The sequence below is a fragment of the Parasteatoda tepidariorum genome, chromosome 7 (genome assembly GCF_982258835.1).
Source record: "Parasteatoda tepidariorum strain Cologne lab strain chromosome 7, Ptep-v5.0, whole genome shotgun sequence".
In the NCBI taxonomy this organism is placed as follows: domain Eukaryota; kingdom Metazoa; phylum Arthropoda; class Arachnida; order Araneae; family Theridiidae; genus Parasteatoda; species Parasteatoda tepidariorum.
In genome coordinates this window covers 57,872,512-57,893,010 of record NC_141761.1, presented here as the reverse complement: position 1 = coordinate 57,893,010, position 20,499 = coordinate 57,872,512, and the positions used below count along the sequence as shown (strand labels likewise).

Genomic DNA, 20,499 nt, shown 5'->3' with positions numbered 1-20,499 from the left:
TGTTCACTGAGATTTAAAGTTTTAAAATAAGATATTTCTTCACATTAAGATTCAATTTATGAACATAGAAAGGATTTTAGTCAGAAAATTCAAAAGTACTTATTTGCGATAGTGTAAGGATAAATTTCTTTGTTTACTAACATAATTTTAAATATCAGAGTTAGAAATAGGAATTTTAATAACCTTTTTATTATATTTTTTGGTGTATATTGATATCTTCAAAACTTATATAGTATAAGTATCTTTTTGTTTTTACTAGTTATGCTGTAAAAAATGAAATGCAAAACGCATTTATGACAACAGATTACAAATAATATATTGTCGCGTGCACAATTCATCGCCATCCCAAATGAACAAATAATAAGCTAATGTATGCCGACTTACTTGAGGGATTGAAAAATTAATATCGCCGTCATTTTATAACACACAGCAAGCTAATTAAAGTTGCTAATATTTTCTATTCTGGATTATTAAAATCAGCCTAAATGGTTCTTGGCTTATTTATTTATATCCAAGATTAATCCAATCAGTCTGAATTTTTTGAGGCTCATAACAATGTTCTCTGCATTACTATTATGGCACTGTCGAATAGAGAAATTTGATGAATCACAATAATTAAACATTGAATGAAAATTTTTCTAAATAGCCTAAAATAATGTGGGATCATTGAAAACAGCTTAAAGTAAATCAAGTTAATTAAAATCACCAATATTTTCATGTCACCTGTATAAATGACATATTTTCTTATTAGCCTAAAAGTATCTGGACTCATATTGCATTAATTCTACAAAGTATAATACTGATTGGAAAATACAGAAGACTTTTGCAATCGAAACACGACAGTTTTCAAACTGTCGTATTTCACAATTAGTCTACCAAATATACAATGATGACAATTCCACACGCGTGATTCCTTTGTCTTGCAAAATTAAGTTTTTTGTGCATCATCAATTCATCGCATTTGCAATGATAGCAGTTCAGCACAGGCGATTCGTCGCTTAAAGCCAAATATATTTGCGTAATTCCTCACGCCTACGGTACTTTGCAATAATGACAGATAATCATGTGCGCTATTCATCATGTAAAGCCAAAATTATTTGCATAATTCTTAGCAAACATACGACCCCAAAAGCAGAAAGTGCCTAAAACGATGGCGTATGTCGCAGAACAAACATAGTCCTGCAGAACAATTTTTATCTTGAATAAGTGACAGTGTTTTGCTTCGAATCCCCCCTCTCCACCCACTTACCTCCAGTGCTCTTGCAGAACAATCAAAATCCAATGCTTGCAGAACATATGTATAAATTAATAAGTCCTGTTGCAGAACATTCGAAAATATTCTGCTTATGGGCATACGACACTGATGATAAAAATTCATTATGTGCACTATTCGCCTCGAAAAATCGAACTTATTTGCTTAATTCATGCCGACCACAGTACTATTCAATGATGAAAATTCATCATGCGTGCTATGCGAGGTGACAAGCAAAACTTATTTGCTTAATTTATCACAGATATGATACATACGATGATGATAATTCCTCGTACATGCTATTTGCTGCGTAATACCATTTTTTTGCACAATTCGTTGCAACTTCAAAATTAATTTTTAAAAAAATAATTTAATCAATAGTCGTTAAAACAAATTCAGTGATAAAGATAGAGATAATTAATGTCTTTGGGGAACTTTTTCAACTAGTAGCTTTTTCGGCTTATATAAAACTTCATCATAAACATGACTAAAAGGTAATCAGTAACTTACTTGCAATTCAAACTGCTAACGTAATGTATCAAACTCTAACGTATTTTTTAAAAAAAATCATTTATTACTAAAATACATAACGACATGACAAATAAAAATGGACAGTAAAAAACAAGAGTTCTACTATAAGAAGTAAGGACTTTGACATTAACAAAGTCATCATTAAAAATCTTTAGAAGGTGAGTGGAAAAATGAAACCAGCAATAATGAATGAAGAGGTGTATAAGCATTCCTCGTATTAAGAACATATAAAAAAAACTAAACAATTATTATTCTCATTTTACTTAAAGAGTGATTTAGTTACAAAATTTTGCAAACTCCAGAGAGTATATTTAGTGTCACTGTTTATTAAAACATGCCCAAATAATAAGATAAGAAGTAAAAGCAAATTGTAGCTACTTTTCCTTCAGATAAATATAATCTGAACTATGAGAATTAATCACAGAAAAACGTTCGAAGACAAAATAAGAATTAATACTTAGTTTCACATTAGTACAAGACTGTAAGCTAGCGAAGTTATACTATTGAAAAAGAAAAAGAAAAGCAGAAGCTCAATTATCTTTCCAAACACAATCACTATCGAAGAATGTAAAAGCTTTCCTAACGCTTTCATCCTGGTATTTCCTTTCCTTCTTAAGTATAAAGAAAATAAGAAAAGTATCGATACTCCCGATTGCATTACCCCCATTTCCACAAATGGAAATAGCTAACGATCTTACTTACTTGATCTGTTCGAACGTTTTCCACGGTGAAATTAAACCATACCCTATGCCTGGGATTTGCCACGTCGGGGCGTACGTACAAATCGTAGTCTAGTTCTCCAACATAGTCCACTCTACCTAGATTTCCTAAAAAAGAAGAAAAAGAAAAAAAAGTAAAGAATAAGAAATAAAAATGTGCCGTTAAAGAAATGAACTCCAAAACGCAAATGGGTTATATACTTAAGTAGGTTATATGTATTCAATGGGTGCCTGGGTTCCTGGTGTAAGAAAACCACGGTCTAAAATATGGATCAAAGAAAGGAATGTGCATGCGTATAAAGTCCGGCTTCTGTATTGAATACATTGAGATGAAAAGTAGGAATAGATGTAATGTCATTTCGAAGGATTTTATTGAATACTTCAAGAAAACTTCACTTTTTTTTCTTGAAGTAAATGGATATTGTAGCTTTCTTTTCTCTTCGGGAATCGAAATACTATTACACATCACCCATGGATTCGAATAAAATATTCGGGAACACATTTAGCTGTTTTATTTAATAGTTGAATCGAACGTTCAGTTGCTTCCCCGCATAAGTGGAGTTTTATTTCGAGCTTTTTGAAAGATTTGTTGTTGTTTTTTTATACTTCATCTTGTTTCGTCACTAGAGAAAGGCTAAGATTTTTAATTTAAATATATTTTATTAGCAGTCTATGTCTGTATATGTATGTTTAAAATAAAAATATTTTTTTAATATTTTACCGTACATTATTACGAATATTGAAACGCGCTTATCCACAGTATCACGTTAAAATCTGCAACAACCTTAGTATGGTGCCTAGCTAAGCCATGTTATCGTGCTAATTATTTTTTTTTTCTTAAACTCGATTACACAAAACTAGAATTCAACTTTAACCCAAATATGGTTCAATTTAATATACATTTAATGTATGATTCAATATGGTGCCTAGTTAGGCTACATTATGTGGTTAATTATTTCTTTTTAAACTTGGTTACACAATGCTAGCATTCAGCTCGAACGCAAATATGATTCTATTTACCATGGATCAAATTTATGATTTAACATGGTTCCTAGTTAAGCCATATTTTCATGTTAATTATTTCTTCTCAAATTTGATTACACAAAACTAGAATTGAACTTGAATGCATAATCAAATTTATGAGTAATAATTTTGAATCAAATTTATGATTCAAAATAAACAGCAATTGAGGTAGAAAACAATTTACTTTTACATAAAAATCCAAAATGTCACCGACTCAAAATACTCAATGTTCAAAGTTTTGTGTAAAAGGCATATAAATTAGAACACAATGATGACAGTTAGATTAGCAATATTGCCTCGTTGTGTTGTAGGTGAGACAGTAGTAAGAAAATAAAAAGTAAAATATTGTAAGTAATTAACATTAACTGGTACGGTACCACAAAAGCACCACGGTAATAGCACAACCAATATTGCATGCCTAATTTTAAAAAAACTATGTATTAATTTTTTATCTATGGGTGGAATTTTCACATGCTAATTTAACTTTACACAAAGGAAATAAAAGGAAGGTAAAAACCTCCAGAATATGGTAAAATTTACTGTCTCTATGAAAACACCACAAAGCATGGCAATTGTTACCGAAGCGCTTTGGTAATGATTTTGGTAAAATTAACAATAAAATATGGTTTTATAATATGCGATAAAATTTGGTAAATGTGATAAAATTTAGTAAAATTCGAGCAAGACTTAAAAGCCACTCATTCTTTTAAACTTACTTGACAGTTTTGTATTTTTCACTAAATATGGTGTAATGGTAATAATACTTTTGAAGACCAGAATTTCCAGTAAAACTTTATCATATGAACGAAAAAATTACGAAATTAATGGTTTAAAAATAGATAGTTTATTTTGGGTTTATTAACCAGAATTATGGTTTTTTACAAGAAATGTCATTACTATGCATCATGGTAATCATAACAGAATTTTTTTCCTAATGGTAATAAGTAATATTTAGATGATAAAATAACGAAATTTAAAACTTGAAAAATACTTATTTTATTTTTGGAAATTTTTTTTGACTTATTATTAATTAATTAAACAAAAATATGTAGAGACAAATAGTTTTTTTTTCTATCAATAACTGTATCACAAAAAGACATGCATCTATATATTATTATAGGACATCAAAACAATAAATAAGATAAGAATGAAGCGAAGAAACTGTATAGTAATTTTCTAAGTATATCTAACCATATACCTATAAGTGTAAATTGTTACTTTTATTTTAATATATATATCATAAAAAAAGATTAGTGCCATCACACTCTTTCGTATTCACCTATGGACAAAAAGAATTACATGAAATGACACTTAAGCAATGAAGACCTATATATTTTTGGCTCTCATCAGGGTAAAATTTATAAATTTATCAGCGTTTATATGTCCTCCTTTCGTCACATTATTCTCTGTTTTTAGTTTGACTTTTATTCAAAATTAAATGCTCTTTAACTAAAAGAGTCATTCCTTTATTGTATTATATAAAGTATATAACTACTTTTTATGCGAAATTTTATAATAATGATATTTAGTTACCGTTTTACGATTAATAAATGGTAAATATAATGGTAATAAACTTAATGGTATATATACTTTCGAATAAGTTGCATTTACTTTCGAAATTAATAAATTTTAAGCACAATTTTGTTTAGCCAACACCGGCGATTAAAATAATGAAAACAAAACATATTTTTAATTCTAAAGCAATACTAAAAATTTACTTTTTGTACTGAAACTAACTAATCTTTTGTTGAAATATATTTAGATTTTCATAAGAATCAAAACTCAAATAAATTTTAACAAAATGGATAAACAGTAACGAGCCTAAGTTATTAAGTTCATACATTATATTAATAAAATAGGACAATAAATCTGTGTTACTACATTGAAAATATTTGGGATCTTTTAAATATATTTTTTTTCTTCAATTTTATAATGTAACAATCACTTTCAAAAAGACAAAAATAATTACCAAGTGAGCAGGAAACGGTGCCCCCTAGCCTTTTATATTTATTAAGCGTGGAAAATTTTTTACTCTTTTTAGGAAAAATAAATTTATTAGTTTTAGAAAAAAAATTCTGTATTACGAATTCTTTTGAATGTCTTAATTTTTTTATTCAATTAAAATTTCAGAAAAGTTAAACTGGACTGAATTTTAGGGAGTCAATAAATAAGAATTAAACTTGGATATTTTTCAACATTTTCACGGAAGATAACAATAACTAAAAATATTCTTACAAAAAGAGAAGAAAAAAAAACTTCTAGACATCTTTTGTATGATTGAAGCTGAATTAATTGTGACAGAAAAAAAGCAATCTTTCACTAAAGACAACAGCCACAGAAAAAATTCTCAAAACAGAAGAAAAGAACATGTAAGGAAAAATGCGCAGCCAACTTTCCACCAAATTAGGCTCCATTTACATAACAAACGAGCTTAGAATATATTCTGTGGCCGGTGAAGATTGAATTTACTGAATTACTTTATTTATTATTCGTTCTTGTACTTTCTCTTTTTAAGTTAACTCCTCAGGCAACCGAACATTTTGAGCAAGAAGTGGAATTCCATCTCGTGCGCAGACGATAATTGAATAAAAGCTGGTCACACAGCGTGCGAGCGAAAATGAAAAAAAATTGTATTGATCTAATCATACATATGGCGAGCGAATGTTATCATCATATCGGATACATTGAATATTTAAAAAGGCATAGAAGCTATGCTGGGAATGATATGAAATGTATAAATCAAATTTTTATAAATTTTGTTATTACATGCCCTTTTTAGAAAATTTGAAAGTAATAAATTAAATTAAGATTTATGTACGTAGAGACATTTTAAAAGTCCGTTTTTACTCATTTGTTTGTTATTCACTTTAAAGTAAAAAGTATCCGATTTCAGAATGTTTTCATTAAATAATTTGTAGTATATTGTCAATAGGTTACAAGTAATTTAAATCTCGAAACCGACTAGCATTTACGCACATTTAAAAGTTTATCGATCCCTGTAATTGTATAAATACATTTTTTTTTAATTTTTTTTTTTAACTTTTGGATTCTTAAACTCCATTATTGTTTTTTCATTCGCTGTATTTTTTTTTTGTTTTGAAAAGACCATATTTTGTATTTAAATACCCCTTTTCATAAATGGTTTAAGTACCCTTTATTTCGGTTTTTGTTAACCAGAATTAGTTTTTTTTAATAACAGAAATGTTACTACCATACAAGACGGTAATATCTCCAAAATATCCACGTCTACTTGACTAACTACAAGTTTAATAGATTATAATTCCCGAAATAATTTACAAACTTTGCTTTTTTTCGTTTCATCTTTCTTTGTGTATATTTTACTCATTCGCAATTTCAGGTTTCTAAGCCTTTTAGAGTATCTATGTCGTTGTAGAACAAAATATAACAACTCCTGAAATGGCGGCAAAACCGAAGCTCAGTATTTTAATTACAGAATAGAGAGAAGGTTCCATTAAAACCCTTAATGAATCCACTAGCGGAAATTTTAAACACAGTTCATAATGAGAAAACACTCAAAAAATGGATCAAATTTTGAGTACTCAATGTGTTTACGTATTTTTGCTTACTAAGTTTTGAACCTCACTTAGTGTTCCGAAACTGAATTTACCTCAAAATCCTAACATTAAATCAGATATAGCAATTTGATTTTTCTTATCTATGCTCTGTCTTTAACAGATGGATCTAGTTTCAAGTCAATGCAATGCTTTCAGAGAAAAATACTTTATTCTTCTATATACAGAATAATTAAAAATAACGTCAATAAGAACCATTTAAGCGAACAAATTGGTGACAAGGCTTGGAGGGAGACTCTAAACAGGATACCAGATCACCCAAGACGGAATGCGGTTGCTGCCTTTGGCTGGTAACCAGGCCGAACTATCTTGAATCTCACCTCTACAGACTTAAGTGCCTTCCTTACCCAAATTGTATTTTGTGAAGGGAGGATGCCCTGATGAATGCTGAGCACCTAAGCGTTTGTCCAGCAGTGGTAGGAAACATCTACGACAGATACTGGAGGGTACGTGGGCAATTACAAGTCATGCAATCTGAATGACTTTCTATTAACTGTGTTTATGTTTTTGATATTTTTGACACTTTTCCTATAGTTTGTCTAAAATCTGAACTCCTCCAGACATTCATCTGGACCTGTGGTGGTGATAACGAGGTGTGATAACCGATGGAGGTAAGACTATTTCAAGTAGGGATGCGGGGTCACTGTTTTGGAGCGGTTTCGGCTCGGATCGGCGAGAGAAGTTCAGAAATATCGGGATCCACGAATATTTTTTAAGCCTGTGGCCACTCGAAATCATTTAATAACTTAACAACTACTTCAGATACAAATTTTAGTCTGGTACCTAGCTAACAAAAAAATTTAAAAAATGGGATTGGTAAAGATATAAAAAATTTTATATTAAGTTTTCTGTAAAAGACCGATTTCAAAAAATTTTCTAGCTATTTAATAAAAAACTCGGATTAATTCTGAAAAAAATATCTTTTTTTCTTCTTAAGACAATGCGTTACATGAAGCACAAAAACCATTAACACAATCGGAGTTTTTACCTTTTAATACAATCAATCAAACACACTTCATCCATTAATTTTTATGAACAATTAATCAACTAAAATTGCATAGCTGTAAACATAATTGCAATAGGGTGTTATAACAGAATATGCAAATTGAAGTGTTATTCATTACATACACCAACGCTTTTTTTGGCATATCTTTGCTGAAACATTAACATTTTCAACAACACTATTTGGCCTTCAGACACAAAAAAACTTCAATTATAGAGATAAGCGTGACACATGTCAATAAAAGAAGAATTCTTCATCATTTATGCATCTAGGGAAAATGAATATCACATTTTCGCCCTGGAGTCTTTATTTTTAAGTGCGGTAGTTTTAGAACTTTCGTACTATGCCTTATAATTAATCAGATACCGTGAAAAGAACTGGATTATTTCCAAGATATTCTCCTAGAAAATGTGCGTGACATATTTTTTTCTTCTTTGTTAATTTGAACCTCGACACTACGTAATAAAAGCAAAAGTACAATTACGCTCTTCATGTAATGTAAAAATAAAATTCTGTGAATACTAAAATTGTACGGTATTGTTGACAGTGATACCACTTTTGGCGATTGAATAATATATGATTAAATGATAGAAGGTAGGTCATTGATATTTTTTTTATCTCGTATATTATGAATGCATAGTGTGAATAAGAATTCATCGAGCGTAAGAACCGTAAAATAACTACTTCATTTTTAATTATGATGCAATATAATTATTAAATTTCCAGATACAATATTTGCATAATAGTCATTTGAAGATTAAACACTTATATTTAAAACGAATACAATTAGAACAACGGATGGAATAGCTCTGCATTATTTATATTTTGTCAGTAGAACAGTTTTCATTTGCTAAATTTTAAGAAAATTTGTTGAGTAAAATGCTTTAAAACACTAGGCTATTCAGTTTTTTTTTCATGTTTCTGTACCAACTTAGAATCAAGGCTTAAATTTTTTAATATCTCTAATAGCTTCATTTTTTAACCCTCTATTATAACAAGATTAAATGCATCATGTACAGATATATGGTGATTTATAAATAAGTATACAGTTTCAACGTGTTATGAATCAAACACATTGTAAGATACTATATATTACCTGAAAAAGAGTTGTATGGAATTATTCTACGTTTTGTTTGGAGCAGTCACAGATGTTCTATGTATGACCTCTAGTCACATGACATACATCGAGCAGGTAATCAATTTCTGCCCAAACGCGTGTTAAGCTATCTGATTCAAGTGCATCGATAGTGATCAATTCCGCTTAGTTTTCATCAAAGATTCAACATTCCATGTCAGTGGGAAGGTAATCAAGCAAACAATTCATTCTTGGAGAACAGAGAATTCTAAATTCATTGAGCAACACATTTCCTTAAGGTAAATGCAGTGTGCAGTGACCAGAAAGGTTCGGCATTTATTTCTTTTCAAGAACAAACTGTCCCAGGAGCCACTTTTTTGAATATGTTAACTATTTGACTGATGCTATAGTTGCAGGACGACTTTGAAAACTTCACTCTCCTACTGGATGGTGCAACATCACATTGGTCGGCCCACTCGCGATATTATCTTGATGAATCTCCCTCACCGATGGATTAGGCGAGTCATAGACTGCAACATGCCAATTCCCCAGTGGCTACTCAGAAGACCTGACCTAACCCTCGGCACCTTGCTATTTCTTCCAGTAGGGTTACGTTAAGATTAGGTATTCGTCCCGTCCCTTCCTGTTCATCTAGCGGAGCTGAAACAGTAATATGATTGAATTTGATTCAGATAACTTAGAATGCGCTCGGGCGAAAATCGATTATTGGCTCGATATGTGTCGTGAAGTATGACGTGCACTAAGGGATCAAACATAGAACGTCAACGACTGTCTCCAACAAAACTTATAACAGAGCCAAGGTGGCTCAGGGGATAGAGCATTTGCCTCAGAATATGGTGAACTGGGTTCGAATCCCAGCGATGCCTGGTTGATACGAATTCTACTCCCGGCTTGAACTGACCACAGTGCTGACATGAAATATCCTCAGTTGTAGACGGATCATTACTATCTTTGTCGTCAGGTTCACGCGGTTTTCCTCTCCTTGTAACGCAAACACAGGTTAATTCTATCAAAAAATTCACCAGGAAGGCAAAATTTCTCCCAATACTTGAGCCAGGAGTTACCTTGTTTTCTGTATTAAATTCAAAATTACAAGCCCACGAAAAAGAACATTAGTAGCCGTAAACTTAAATTTGGGTCGGCTGTTCAACGGCCAACGGCACTTGTGAAATAAAATAATATGGAACTTAAAATAATAATCCAATACAATTCTTCAGGTAACATATAATATCTTACAATCATTTATAGGACATTGTATACTTCTTATGAATCACCGTCTGTATATTTGTTTTTGGCTAAAATGAAATATTTTGCTTATTATGCGTGATTCAAATTTTTTAATAATAACAGCTTGTTAATGTTGCTGTATTTTAATAATTACGAACTAAAAAAGGCATTCTTCACAGTTATAAAATTAAGCCTAGTATCAACAAAATAAAGCCACATTTTTGAAAAATGATCGTTGAAAATTTCAACAAATGAATGAGTAATTGGTCATAATCTGATATGCTATAACATTACACTACATTTTGCACTCTGTGAATGAAAAAAATAATAAAAATTTTAATGAAAAATCAGTGTTTTCAATCAGAATTACTTATTGCGTTAATTTTTGGACACTTTTTATAATAATTAAAAAATAATAGCTAAATATATAATGCTTATATAATGTTGAGGCATTTTTTGATAAAAAGTAATAAAAATTTATTTTATAATAAAGATTTATGAATAAATAAATCTAATAGTCATATTTTTCCTTTAGTTAAATTTTCAAAAAAAGTAAACCTTTTATTTAAATTTTCCAAGATATTATTATTTAAAAACACATACGTTTAGGATCACGTAAAACTTGCAAGCAAAATAAATTTAAAACTATTTTAGTTGATTCTGAAATGCACAACTCAAATCGAATTTTTCTGCCATTCACTAATAATACCCAGAACCCGGAGCAGCATAAATACAGCGTAGCTAAACTAATTCACTCAAAGTTATGCTTCAAAAATATATCCATTTACCTAAGCGCATGTTGTGAGTAAACTATTATACTCGTTCTTGTAGTTCTGAAATTTGTTAAGCTAGTTAAATTCTGAAACTGTTTTCGTCCAGCTTTTAAAGATAAAAATGTTAAAAGGGTTGTCAGGATCTGCACTGGAATAAATTATTCTGTAAAGGGCACCAGAATTGTGTTCTCTCTAATAATAAACTTTGAGTAAATTTTAAAATTTAGGTATATTTTTGGTGGTTCGTAAGGACTCATCTTAAAAATAATATATAATTCCAGAATCCTTATCAAAAAATGAAGTTAACAGTAAGGGTTTGGTAAATAATAATTAAGTTTTGTTTAATTTTTTATTTCCTATGAGCTGCACAATCAGACTTCCCGATGAGCAGACCTAGTGCGTTCTCCAGAAGTGGTATCCACTCTTTCAGAACCACCACAATGAGTGAGATACCGTTGGCCCTGTTAATTTGGACGTCTAGTTTCTGCCACACTAGATGGCAACACCAAGACTCTGTTTGGATGCTAAAGTGCACAAGGAATTTTATTTTGCCGGCAATGCCAACAGCCAATAAGGCACTCCAGGGATCTTTTACATGCCGCATAATCATACGACATGGCCGCTGAGGATTTTCTGCATCCCGAAAATCCGGTGTCTGGGCCGGGGATCGAACGTCGGGGAGTTAGGAAAAAGCAAAAACAGTTTTAAAACGTGATTGAAAAACTATTGAATATGTTTTATTTTACAAGCGTCGATGAACAGTCTACCAAATTTTGAGTTTACGACAAAATTATTCAGAAAATATATTTTTCAAAATAAACGATTTTAAAACTTGGAACAGACTTCTAGTAAGTTACAAAAACAAACAACTTTTTGTTTGTAAAAATTCAAATTTATATATAAAATTTAATTCCCTTTATTCTCGGCCACTTAATTCCCCCCCCTCAAATTTCAGAAGATTATATGCAGACCTTCTTTTTTTTCATAATCGTCGTTGTACAGTTGATCTAATTGAGTTTACGACAACTAATGTTTAATTCCGTAGCTTATACTTTTGAACTCAATCCAGATGACAAGGGAACTCTTGGATTAAGTATTGGGAGAAATTTCGCTTTCGCGGACTTTTTAATGGTTTGATTTGATTGATTTGATTTGATTTGTTCATTTTACGTCGCACTAGAGCTGCACAATGGGCTATTGGCGACGGTCTGGGAAACATCCCTGAGGATGATCCGAAGACATGCCAACACAATTTTGATCCTCCGCAGAGGGGATGGCACCTCCGCTTTGGTAGCGCGACGACATGCACGCGAAGTCGAGCACTTTACGGTAGAACAGTTTAACGAGGACCAATACCGCACACCCTCGGTCCCTACGCTGACTGATCCAAGTGGTCACCCACCCGCACACTGACCGCAGCCAGTGATGTTTGACTTCGGTGATCTGCTGTGAGCCGTGTCGACATTTTAATGGAATTAATCTTAAATGGACAGGAAAACCGCAAAAACCTCCCCGGATATTCTGACGACAAGGGGTCTCTAACCTTTGATTTGTTTACCGCTAAGGATATTTTACTTTTGCATTGTGGTGAGTGTGGGCAGGATATTTGTATTGACGTGCCATCGCTGGGATTCTAACCAGAGTTAGATAAATGGGAGGAAAGCTCTCGATCCCCAAACTACCACGGTTCTATTGAATATATTAACGAATTTCTACAAAAGGGAAGTCAGAATTGAAAACATTAAAGCTTGATTGATTGACGGTGGTTGGTAATAGAGAGAAGTTTAAAGGTTGGTGGTGGTAATGGGTGGTAAAGGAGGTGGTAATAGAGAGAAGTTTAAAGGTTGGTGGTGGTAGTATGTGGTAAGGAAGGTGGTAATAGAGAGAAGTTTAAAGGTTGGTGGTGGTAATAGGTGGTAAAGAAGGTGGTAATAGAGCGAAGTTTAAAGGTTGGTGGTGGTAATAGGTCATAAAGAAGGCGGTAATAGAGAGAAGTTTAATAGAGAGAAGCTAAAAGAAGCAGCACAGAATTTTATCCGGTATATCAAACTTATATCAGATGATGCTTTTCTCCTCGCCTTTGTCACTTGCGATTTCGTTTTTCTTCTTAAGAAAAAAAATACATATTCTATTTTATGTATCATGTTTAAAATTTCATTTTTCCCAATAACTTAGGAATGTAAGCCATGGTTTTCAGGACACCCTTGTTCTAATATTTCACTGGAACATTCTACACACACAACTTTCGTCATTTTTTTCTTCTTTTTTTTTTTGAAAATTCTACAAATTAAATTTTGGAAAAAAGTAATATTAACGCTCAGAGCGTTACTAAAATAATAATTTATTCCATGATGTTAGACATTTAATAGCGAGGATAAAATAATTTTTAATATCAATTTAAGTAATTACATAAATGAATATTATTCAAAATGTAATAGTATAAACAACAAAAATTTAAATTATAATGGTTCGCAGAAACAATCAATAATTAATTACATAACCTTCAAGAGGTATGCCACCGATTGTTCATCTTCTATAAGGGTCAACCTTGCCGGACAAGTAAAAGTAGCAATAATAGACGAATATAAATAACCTACTTCTATCGATTGGGGGTCAGGAGCGGCGGTAACGACTGTGAAAAAGTCATTATTACGAAACCATTAACTAGAGAAACAAAGCAAATTGCCAATACTGATACTGGAAATGGACTTTGAAAATGGGGTTCAAAACAAGATCTCACACGTCCAAAAAATAAAGGTATTGGAATACTAAGTCACGAAAAAGACTACTAATGAGGTCGAATTGATTGAGAGGTCTAAGTCTAACATAAACTGCAATAGAAGGCACGAAATTACAACTCGATAGATCACCATTGGCGAACGAATATTTAAGGTTGGCTAGTAACACTTGTTTTGTCAAATGCTGCGTTTTAAATCTAACTTTCTCCGGATTTGAGAATTTATGACTAGGAGCTATAGATTGGGATAGCACAATATCTCGAAGATAATATGCAGAAACTCTCAGAAGACTTAAACACTTAACTTTCTAAAAATGAGCCCCCAATTAGAGTTTGACCATAGAGTTTCAATAGACAAATGTAATTTAGTGCAGAAAGAACATGACGTATATAAACATAAAGTGTTAAAAGTATAGGAACATTTATGACATAATTATAATTTCGTATTATTGTGCCTTGATATGGTTAGGAAACCATAGAAACTTTTATGGCAATTTCAGTTTACGTTAATGTTATTACAGTACAGAAACCGTTATCCGGAAATCAAAAAACCGGAACGAAATTCGATAAATTTTCTCGCCATTTTTTAAAAGAAATTTTTTTTTTTCCTCGTAAGATTTTACAATTTTTCTTTCATTTTTTAAAGATGTTTACCTTACCATCATTTTGGAAATAATCATTAGTGTATTACTTCATCGTTTTTTCTTATTTTTAAGATTATTTCCAATTTTTTTTTTTTAGTTGGGTTTAACAATAAAAAAAACGGCTTTTTGTAGCGATTCAGAAAACCGGAAAAATCAGTTATCCGGAATAGCGATGGTCCCGACCGTTCCGGATAATCGGTTCCCTAATGTACTATTATTTTGCAATAAACCATTAAATTTTTAAATTCTTTTATAGTTATGAACTCAAAAAAAAACCATTTACACCACCTGGGTTTGCATTTTAAAAGTGTTTCGTGAACTTTTGTAAAAATAGTGGAACATAAAAATTTTAGTCTGATAGAGCACGGTAAGCAGTAATAGACAATGGAGAAAATCGAATGTTAATTTTAATTAGTCACATTTTAAGCATCTATTTTAGTAGGTAGCTTATCGTTTTCGGTTTATTAGTATTCCATACCAAGATTAATTAAGGATCTTTGACCTCAATAATAGTTTGGCACAATATATTTTTTCAATTAGTATCTATTAATTATCATTGGCGTTAAAAATGGCATGTCGAAGTTTTACATTTCTCCTAAACAAATTAGTACTATTCCTCCATTAGTTTTGCTTTTCAGTTCATATTATTCATTTAAAATGATTTAGTTCTATAGAAACACGTATTAAAAGCATAGCTATAAACAAAATTAACGCGTGGATAACACACATCCTGAAACGTAGTCCGTTTTTGCTATCCCGTTTATACTGATCATTGAATTTATCTGATAAAAAGAATAAAAAATAATTAAATGTTAAAGAATGCGCAATAAACTCATGAGTACCATTAGAGAGCAAACATTACTGTTGTTATCAAATGTTAAAAACAGAATTGTATGTAGTCAATTGTGATATTGTAAATTGTTATCAGTTGTGATAAGTCAATGAAATAATTCCATTTTTCAAACGTCTCTAACAAACAGACTGATTCAAATTTTATGTTCGAAAGTCAACAGTGCTTTGAAATTTGAGTTTGCCAAATTTCACCGCTTTCGTTCAGATTTCGGGTCGACTATATTTGAGGGTGCCCCTTGATTCTCGCCAAGTTGTGATCGCGGTTGATCGCCAAGCTGGACGATGTTGAAACCCAATCGTGATTTTGAATGGTTTAGATTTTAGCGTTATTTTTAAATGTTCAACGGTGTATGAAATTTCAGAGGTCCGTTAGTTCTACATTCGATACCGGCTGGCAAGGTTACTTTGGCTTCTGTTCCTAAAAATAACTACAATAAATAAGACAAATCTTAAGTTCCTGTACGATTTGAATAACAATGGAAAAAAAGCAGTGATTGACTGGTGTGTGAATGAAGGTTTAATTAGTAATAGATATAAATGTCCTGTTGTGGGAGTTGTTTCTTTTTCCTTTTCTTTCTGTGCTTACTCCATTAATTTTTGTTTCGATTCAAAATGCATTTTATTGGGTTTATTAATTTTGCTTACATTGGGTTCATTGCAATTTTATTAAGTTTTGGCCAATGTTTTGTTGAAATTTTCCAATGTTTTATTGATATATCATTATGTTTCGGCAGCCATTCCTGTTACCACGGTGTTCCGCGCAAACAGGAATGGCGCCAAACATAAGTCGCCAATTTCGCCAAGTGGCACCCTCAAGTACATTTTTACCCAGATTTCTTTAGGAGTCTATAAAGGACAGACGGGCATTAGTTTTTATAATATATGTAGATAATATCATGAAAGTAGAAAGTGAAATGATAACACATAGTCAATCACAGAAGACTTGCAGTTAGTAACACACAAAACAGCCAATCAAAATTCCGAACGCATGCGGATGAAGGAGCAATAATAAGTATAAATGCTGATGGCTGTTATGTCACCATAACTAAACATCTATAGCTTTTCCAGTTAAAGCTTGCGGCAACTCATAGTTTGAAATCTATTTTCAAGGTTATCCTAATCATACAGTTTTGAAGTAAAATTCACTAACGAATTATGATGTAATTATTATGTTGTTCGAAGTAGGCTTGGTATTAAATGTCTGTATCTTTGTTATATAATGTCAAACTATCTTTATAATGTTCAATGTAGTAATATTCAAACTCTTTGTTTTACAATGTATCTTCATGAATGTCATATGCGATATCAGCAGCTTTATAAAATTGAACATTCTATTGCTGTACAAAATTAACGTAAAATAAACGTAAAATGATATTCATATACGACAGATGAATGCTCGGAAAAATCGTTGAAGAATCAAGACGCTTAAATGAAAATGCGTTACGTAGTGAGTCTATCAGGCAATATACCTCTTTTTTAAACTGGTACATTCAGTGATGAATGTATAAACTGCGGTGCGACAGAACAAAATTCAACTGCTGTCTCCATGGAAAAGTTGAACTCGTTCATCATAATTACCCAGATGTACTGAAAGAACTTTTACTTGGCAGTCATTCTGATACAATTAATTTTAGGTAGAACATTTGGTCGTACAATTCTGCACTCGCGATGTTTGCTTTTTGTCCATCACAAGAATTCTCCGTACAGATTGGCCATAATTTATATACAGATTAGTAATTGCATTATGAAGCAGAATTTCTGATAAAAATGTGTTAGATCTATCTTGCTTTTAATTCTCAATGCCATGAAAAGAAATACATATACCCAAGTTTATATATATATATATATATATATATATATATATATATATATATATATATATATATATATATATATATATATATATATATATATATATATATATATATATATATATATATATATATATATATATATATATATATATATATATATATATATATATATATATATATACCAAGTTATTTAAACTAAACCTAAACGCAAAAAAAATTTTTGCATAAAGTTATAGGCAACTTAACCGATACCTGGATAGTGGCCCTTATGCGATTAAACTACAATCGACAGTAAAATTACAATTTACAATAAAATTAATATCACAATTTACAATAAGATTTTGAAATTCTTATTTATTTATTGATTCTTTTTATAAATTTATGATAAAATATAGTATTCTTAAATTATATGTTTTAGAACATTTTAATAAGCAGATAATTAATTTTTGTCAAGAAATTAATTAAGTTGATTAAATTTAAGATTAATACATTTAACAAGAAATATATTTATCATATTTCATTATTAATTTTGATACATTATTATTTAAAATACATCCTGACTTATGATACATAATTAGTTATAATTAGTTATAATTCCTAATTGATTTTTCTTATTTTTAATTATTATCCACAAAATTATAATACATAGTTAATTAATGTTATATTATTAATTATAGTGTTATTTATTGTGTAATATGCAAATGAAAAACAAAACTTTTTTTGTATAAAAATAAGCTAAGTACATTAAGTAATTGTTTCTGTGTAATGTCAAATAAATAAGGAAAATCAAGAGGAAAAAGTATCTAGAAAAATATATTTTTATCTGAAAAAGTCAAAGCTAGTATTCAGAAACAAGCATAATCGAATACATTCCAGCGACGCGAAATAAAATAATTCCCCCGAAACTATTTAATTCGGTTAAAAATACGAATGCTAAGAATGCAATTCAGCGAGAGAAAATCTAAAAAAATGACAGAAAGATATGGAAAAAAAAAAGTGGAAATAGAAAGTCACAAATCTGGGTGTGTAGAGTTTGGGTTTTCCAGTTTGGTCCATAGAACACCTGGTTTAGGAGCCACACCTGCGTTACTATGGTAATCGATGTTTTGTTCATTTTTTACTTTTTTTTTCACTTTTTTTTTTACTATTTGTATTCTTTTGGGTTACTTTGTGCCCTTGTTGGAACGCTATCAGCTGTTCTGTGGTTTTGATATTGTTCTGATTTCCACTATTCAAAGGATAAAAAAAAAATCCCTTCTTTTGCTTGCTTTAATGTTTCATCGCGTGATAAAAAAAACGTATGAGAGATTACTTTATTAAGACTCTATCTATTGATTAAATTTTTGAAAATTTATTTTATATGATTTATGTGTTTTATTTTCGCTGTAAGAGTTAAGATATATTCACAAATCACTTCTAATTAAAGAAAGGCATTCAAATTAATTTTCACCTTAATACCAAGAACAAAATTAATATTAAAAGTATGCATGCATATTATATTTTTTTTCTAAATTTTATTATGATCCTTTAAAGAATTAATTTTTTCACAAAACTAAATTTCAACGGAAAATATTTTATTTTATTCCCAAATAAATATTGCCTCTATATTTTCTGTTTTAATTAGTATTTTACGATGATTGCTTTAAGTGAAAATAATAAATGTTTTTACGTTTGTTAACATTAATATATTTTATATTATTGGAAAAAGAGTATTTGAATTATTAAAAATTCTTAGCCTTTAGAAATATTAAATACATTTTCATTTGTTCTCGTAAGAAATTATGAAATATTTTAAAGTGGTTATTTAATTAAAAACTATGTTTACATTTTTTCACATAATTATGTAATTTATATGCATTAGAGTATTTTGATTAATAAAACTATAAAGTGATTCTTAAAATAATAAATACATTTGTATCGCATCGTATGAAATAACTTAAAATAAAAGATAATTTAACAATAATTAAACGTTAGAGACTTTTGTCGCTAAAAGGGTCGTCTTCTATACTGAATATGGTTTAATTATCTAGAGTTTATTAAAAAAAAATAAAATAAAAAATAATCTTAATATATCTTAAATAGTTTAAAAAAACAACAGTTTTAATGAAATTTTTTTTCCTTTCCTCAAAACATGCAATTTGATCCTTAATCTAGAATCATTTTGTCCTTTTTATTCTTTTTCCTTTTTTTTGTCAATTTTAAAAAGATTTATTTCAAAGCATTTTAACTATATGTATAAGAATATTTGAGTTATTTTACTTTAATTTGTCGTCAGGAAATTTATAATTTTCTATTTCGTACATATTTTAAATATAACAAAAAAGAAGAAAATGAATTTTAAACTTGAGAATGTTCTAAATTTTTTTAAAGAAAAGTAAATAAATACAGAGAAAAAATAAATACGAAAATTTTTATTCAAAATAAGCATATAAAATAACATTGTAAAGATTTTTTTAGGGTTTGAAAAAAAATTGGAACTATACCTATTTTAGAAATTTTTGTAACTGAAAATGTCTCTTTGAATATTTGTAAGTATTGTTTGTCAAGTTTTCGTTAGACAAAATATTATATAAAAAAAATCATAAATAATTGATCATAATAAGTAAGGGAACAGGGCATTTTCAATAAAGCGAACTTAGATAAAGTGACATTTGTCTTCATGCGTGCTTCTCAGAAAAATGGTCATTTTTCGCGACCGCAATGCATTTTAAGCTTCAATTATGTCAAATATATAATTTTTGAAATGAAATGTGTTTTTTAGAATGTTTATATATTTTTTTTATTTATTTCAAGTAACTAAATGTGCGACATTTCCTCGCTTCTACCCAATATTGAATTTAGTAGAAAAAAACATTACCAGTTAGATTTTTTTCCTATAAGTATTGAAATAAAATCCATAAATTCAACGAGAAAGAAAATTGCAGAAGCATGATTTTAAGTTTCGCCTACTCAAAAAAGATATTATTTCTTCTAAATCATCACAGAATAAAATATTTATGGGAAAAATTTTCAGATTTGTGTTTTTTTCCCTTTTGATTCTTTTTATCTACAGTTTAATGAAAATGTGTAAATGGAATCCAGTTGAATGCAGTAAATTAGCGGTGAGTGAAGGGATGGGTGACCAATCTGATCAGTCTGCGAAGGGACCGAGTGTGCGTGGTATCCTTCCTTTTAAACTACTCTAATGTAAAAAGTTAGATTTCACTCGCATAATTTTATTTTTATTTTATAACCG

The 20,499-nt window shown here is 30.1% G+C and overlaps 1 protein-coding gene across 1 annotated transcript in view; it reads right to left on the bottom strand.

The window, feature by feature from the left end:
* Positions 1 to 20,499, bottom strand: part of LOC122269131 (cytosolic carboxypeptidase 6-like) — a 553,508-nt gene that overhangs the window by 484,481 nt on the left and 48,528 nt on the right. The window contains exon 3 of the mRNA XM_043040819.3: positions 2,486 to 2,610. Within this exon, the coding sequence (XP_042896753.2) occupies positions 2,486 to 2,610 (125 nt within the window). The remainder of the gene's footprint in view (positions 1 to 2,485; positions 2,611 to 20,499) is intronic.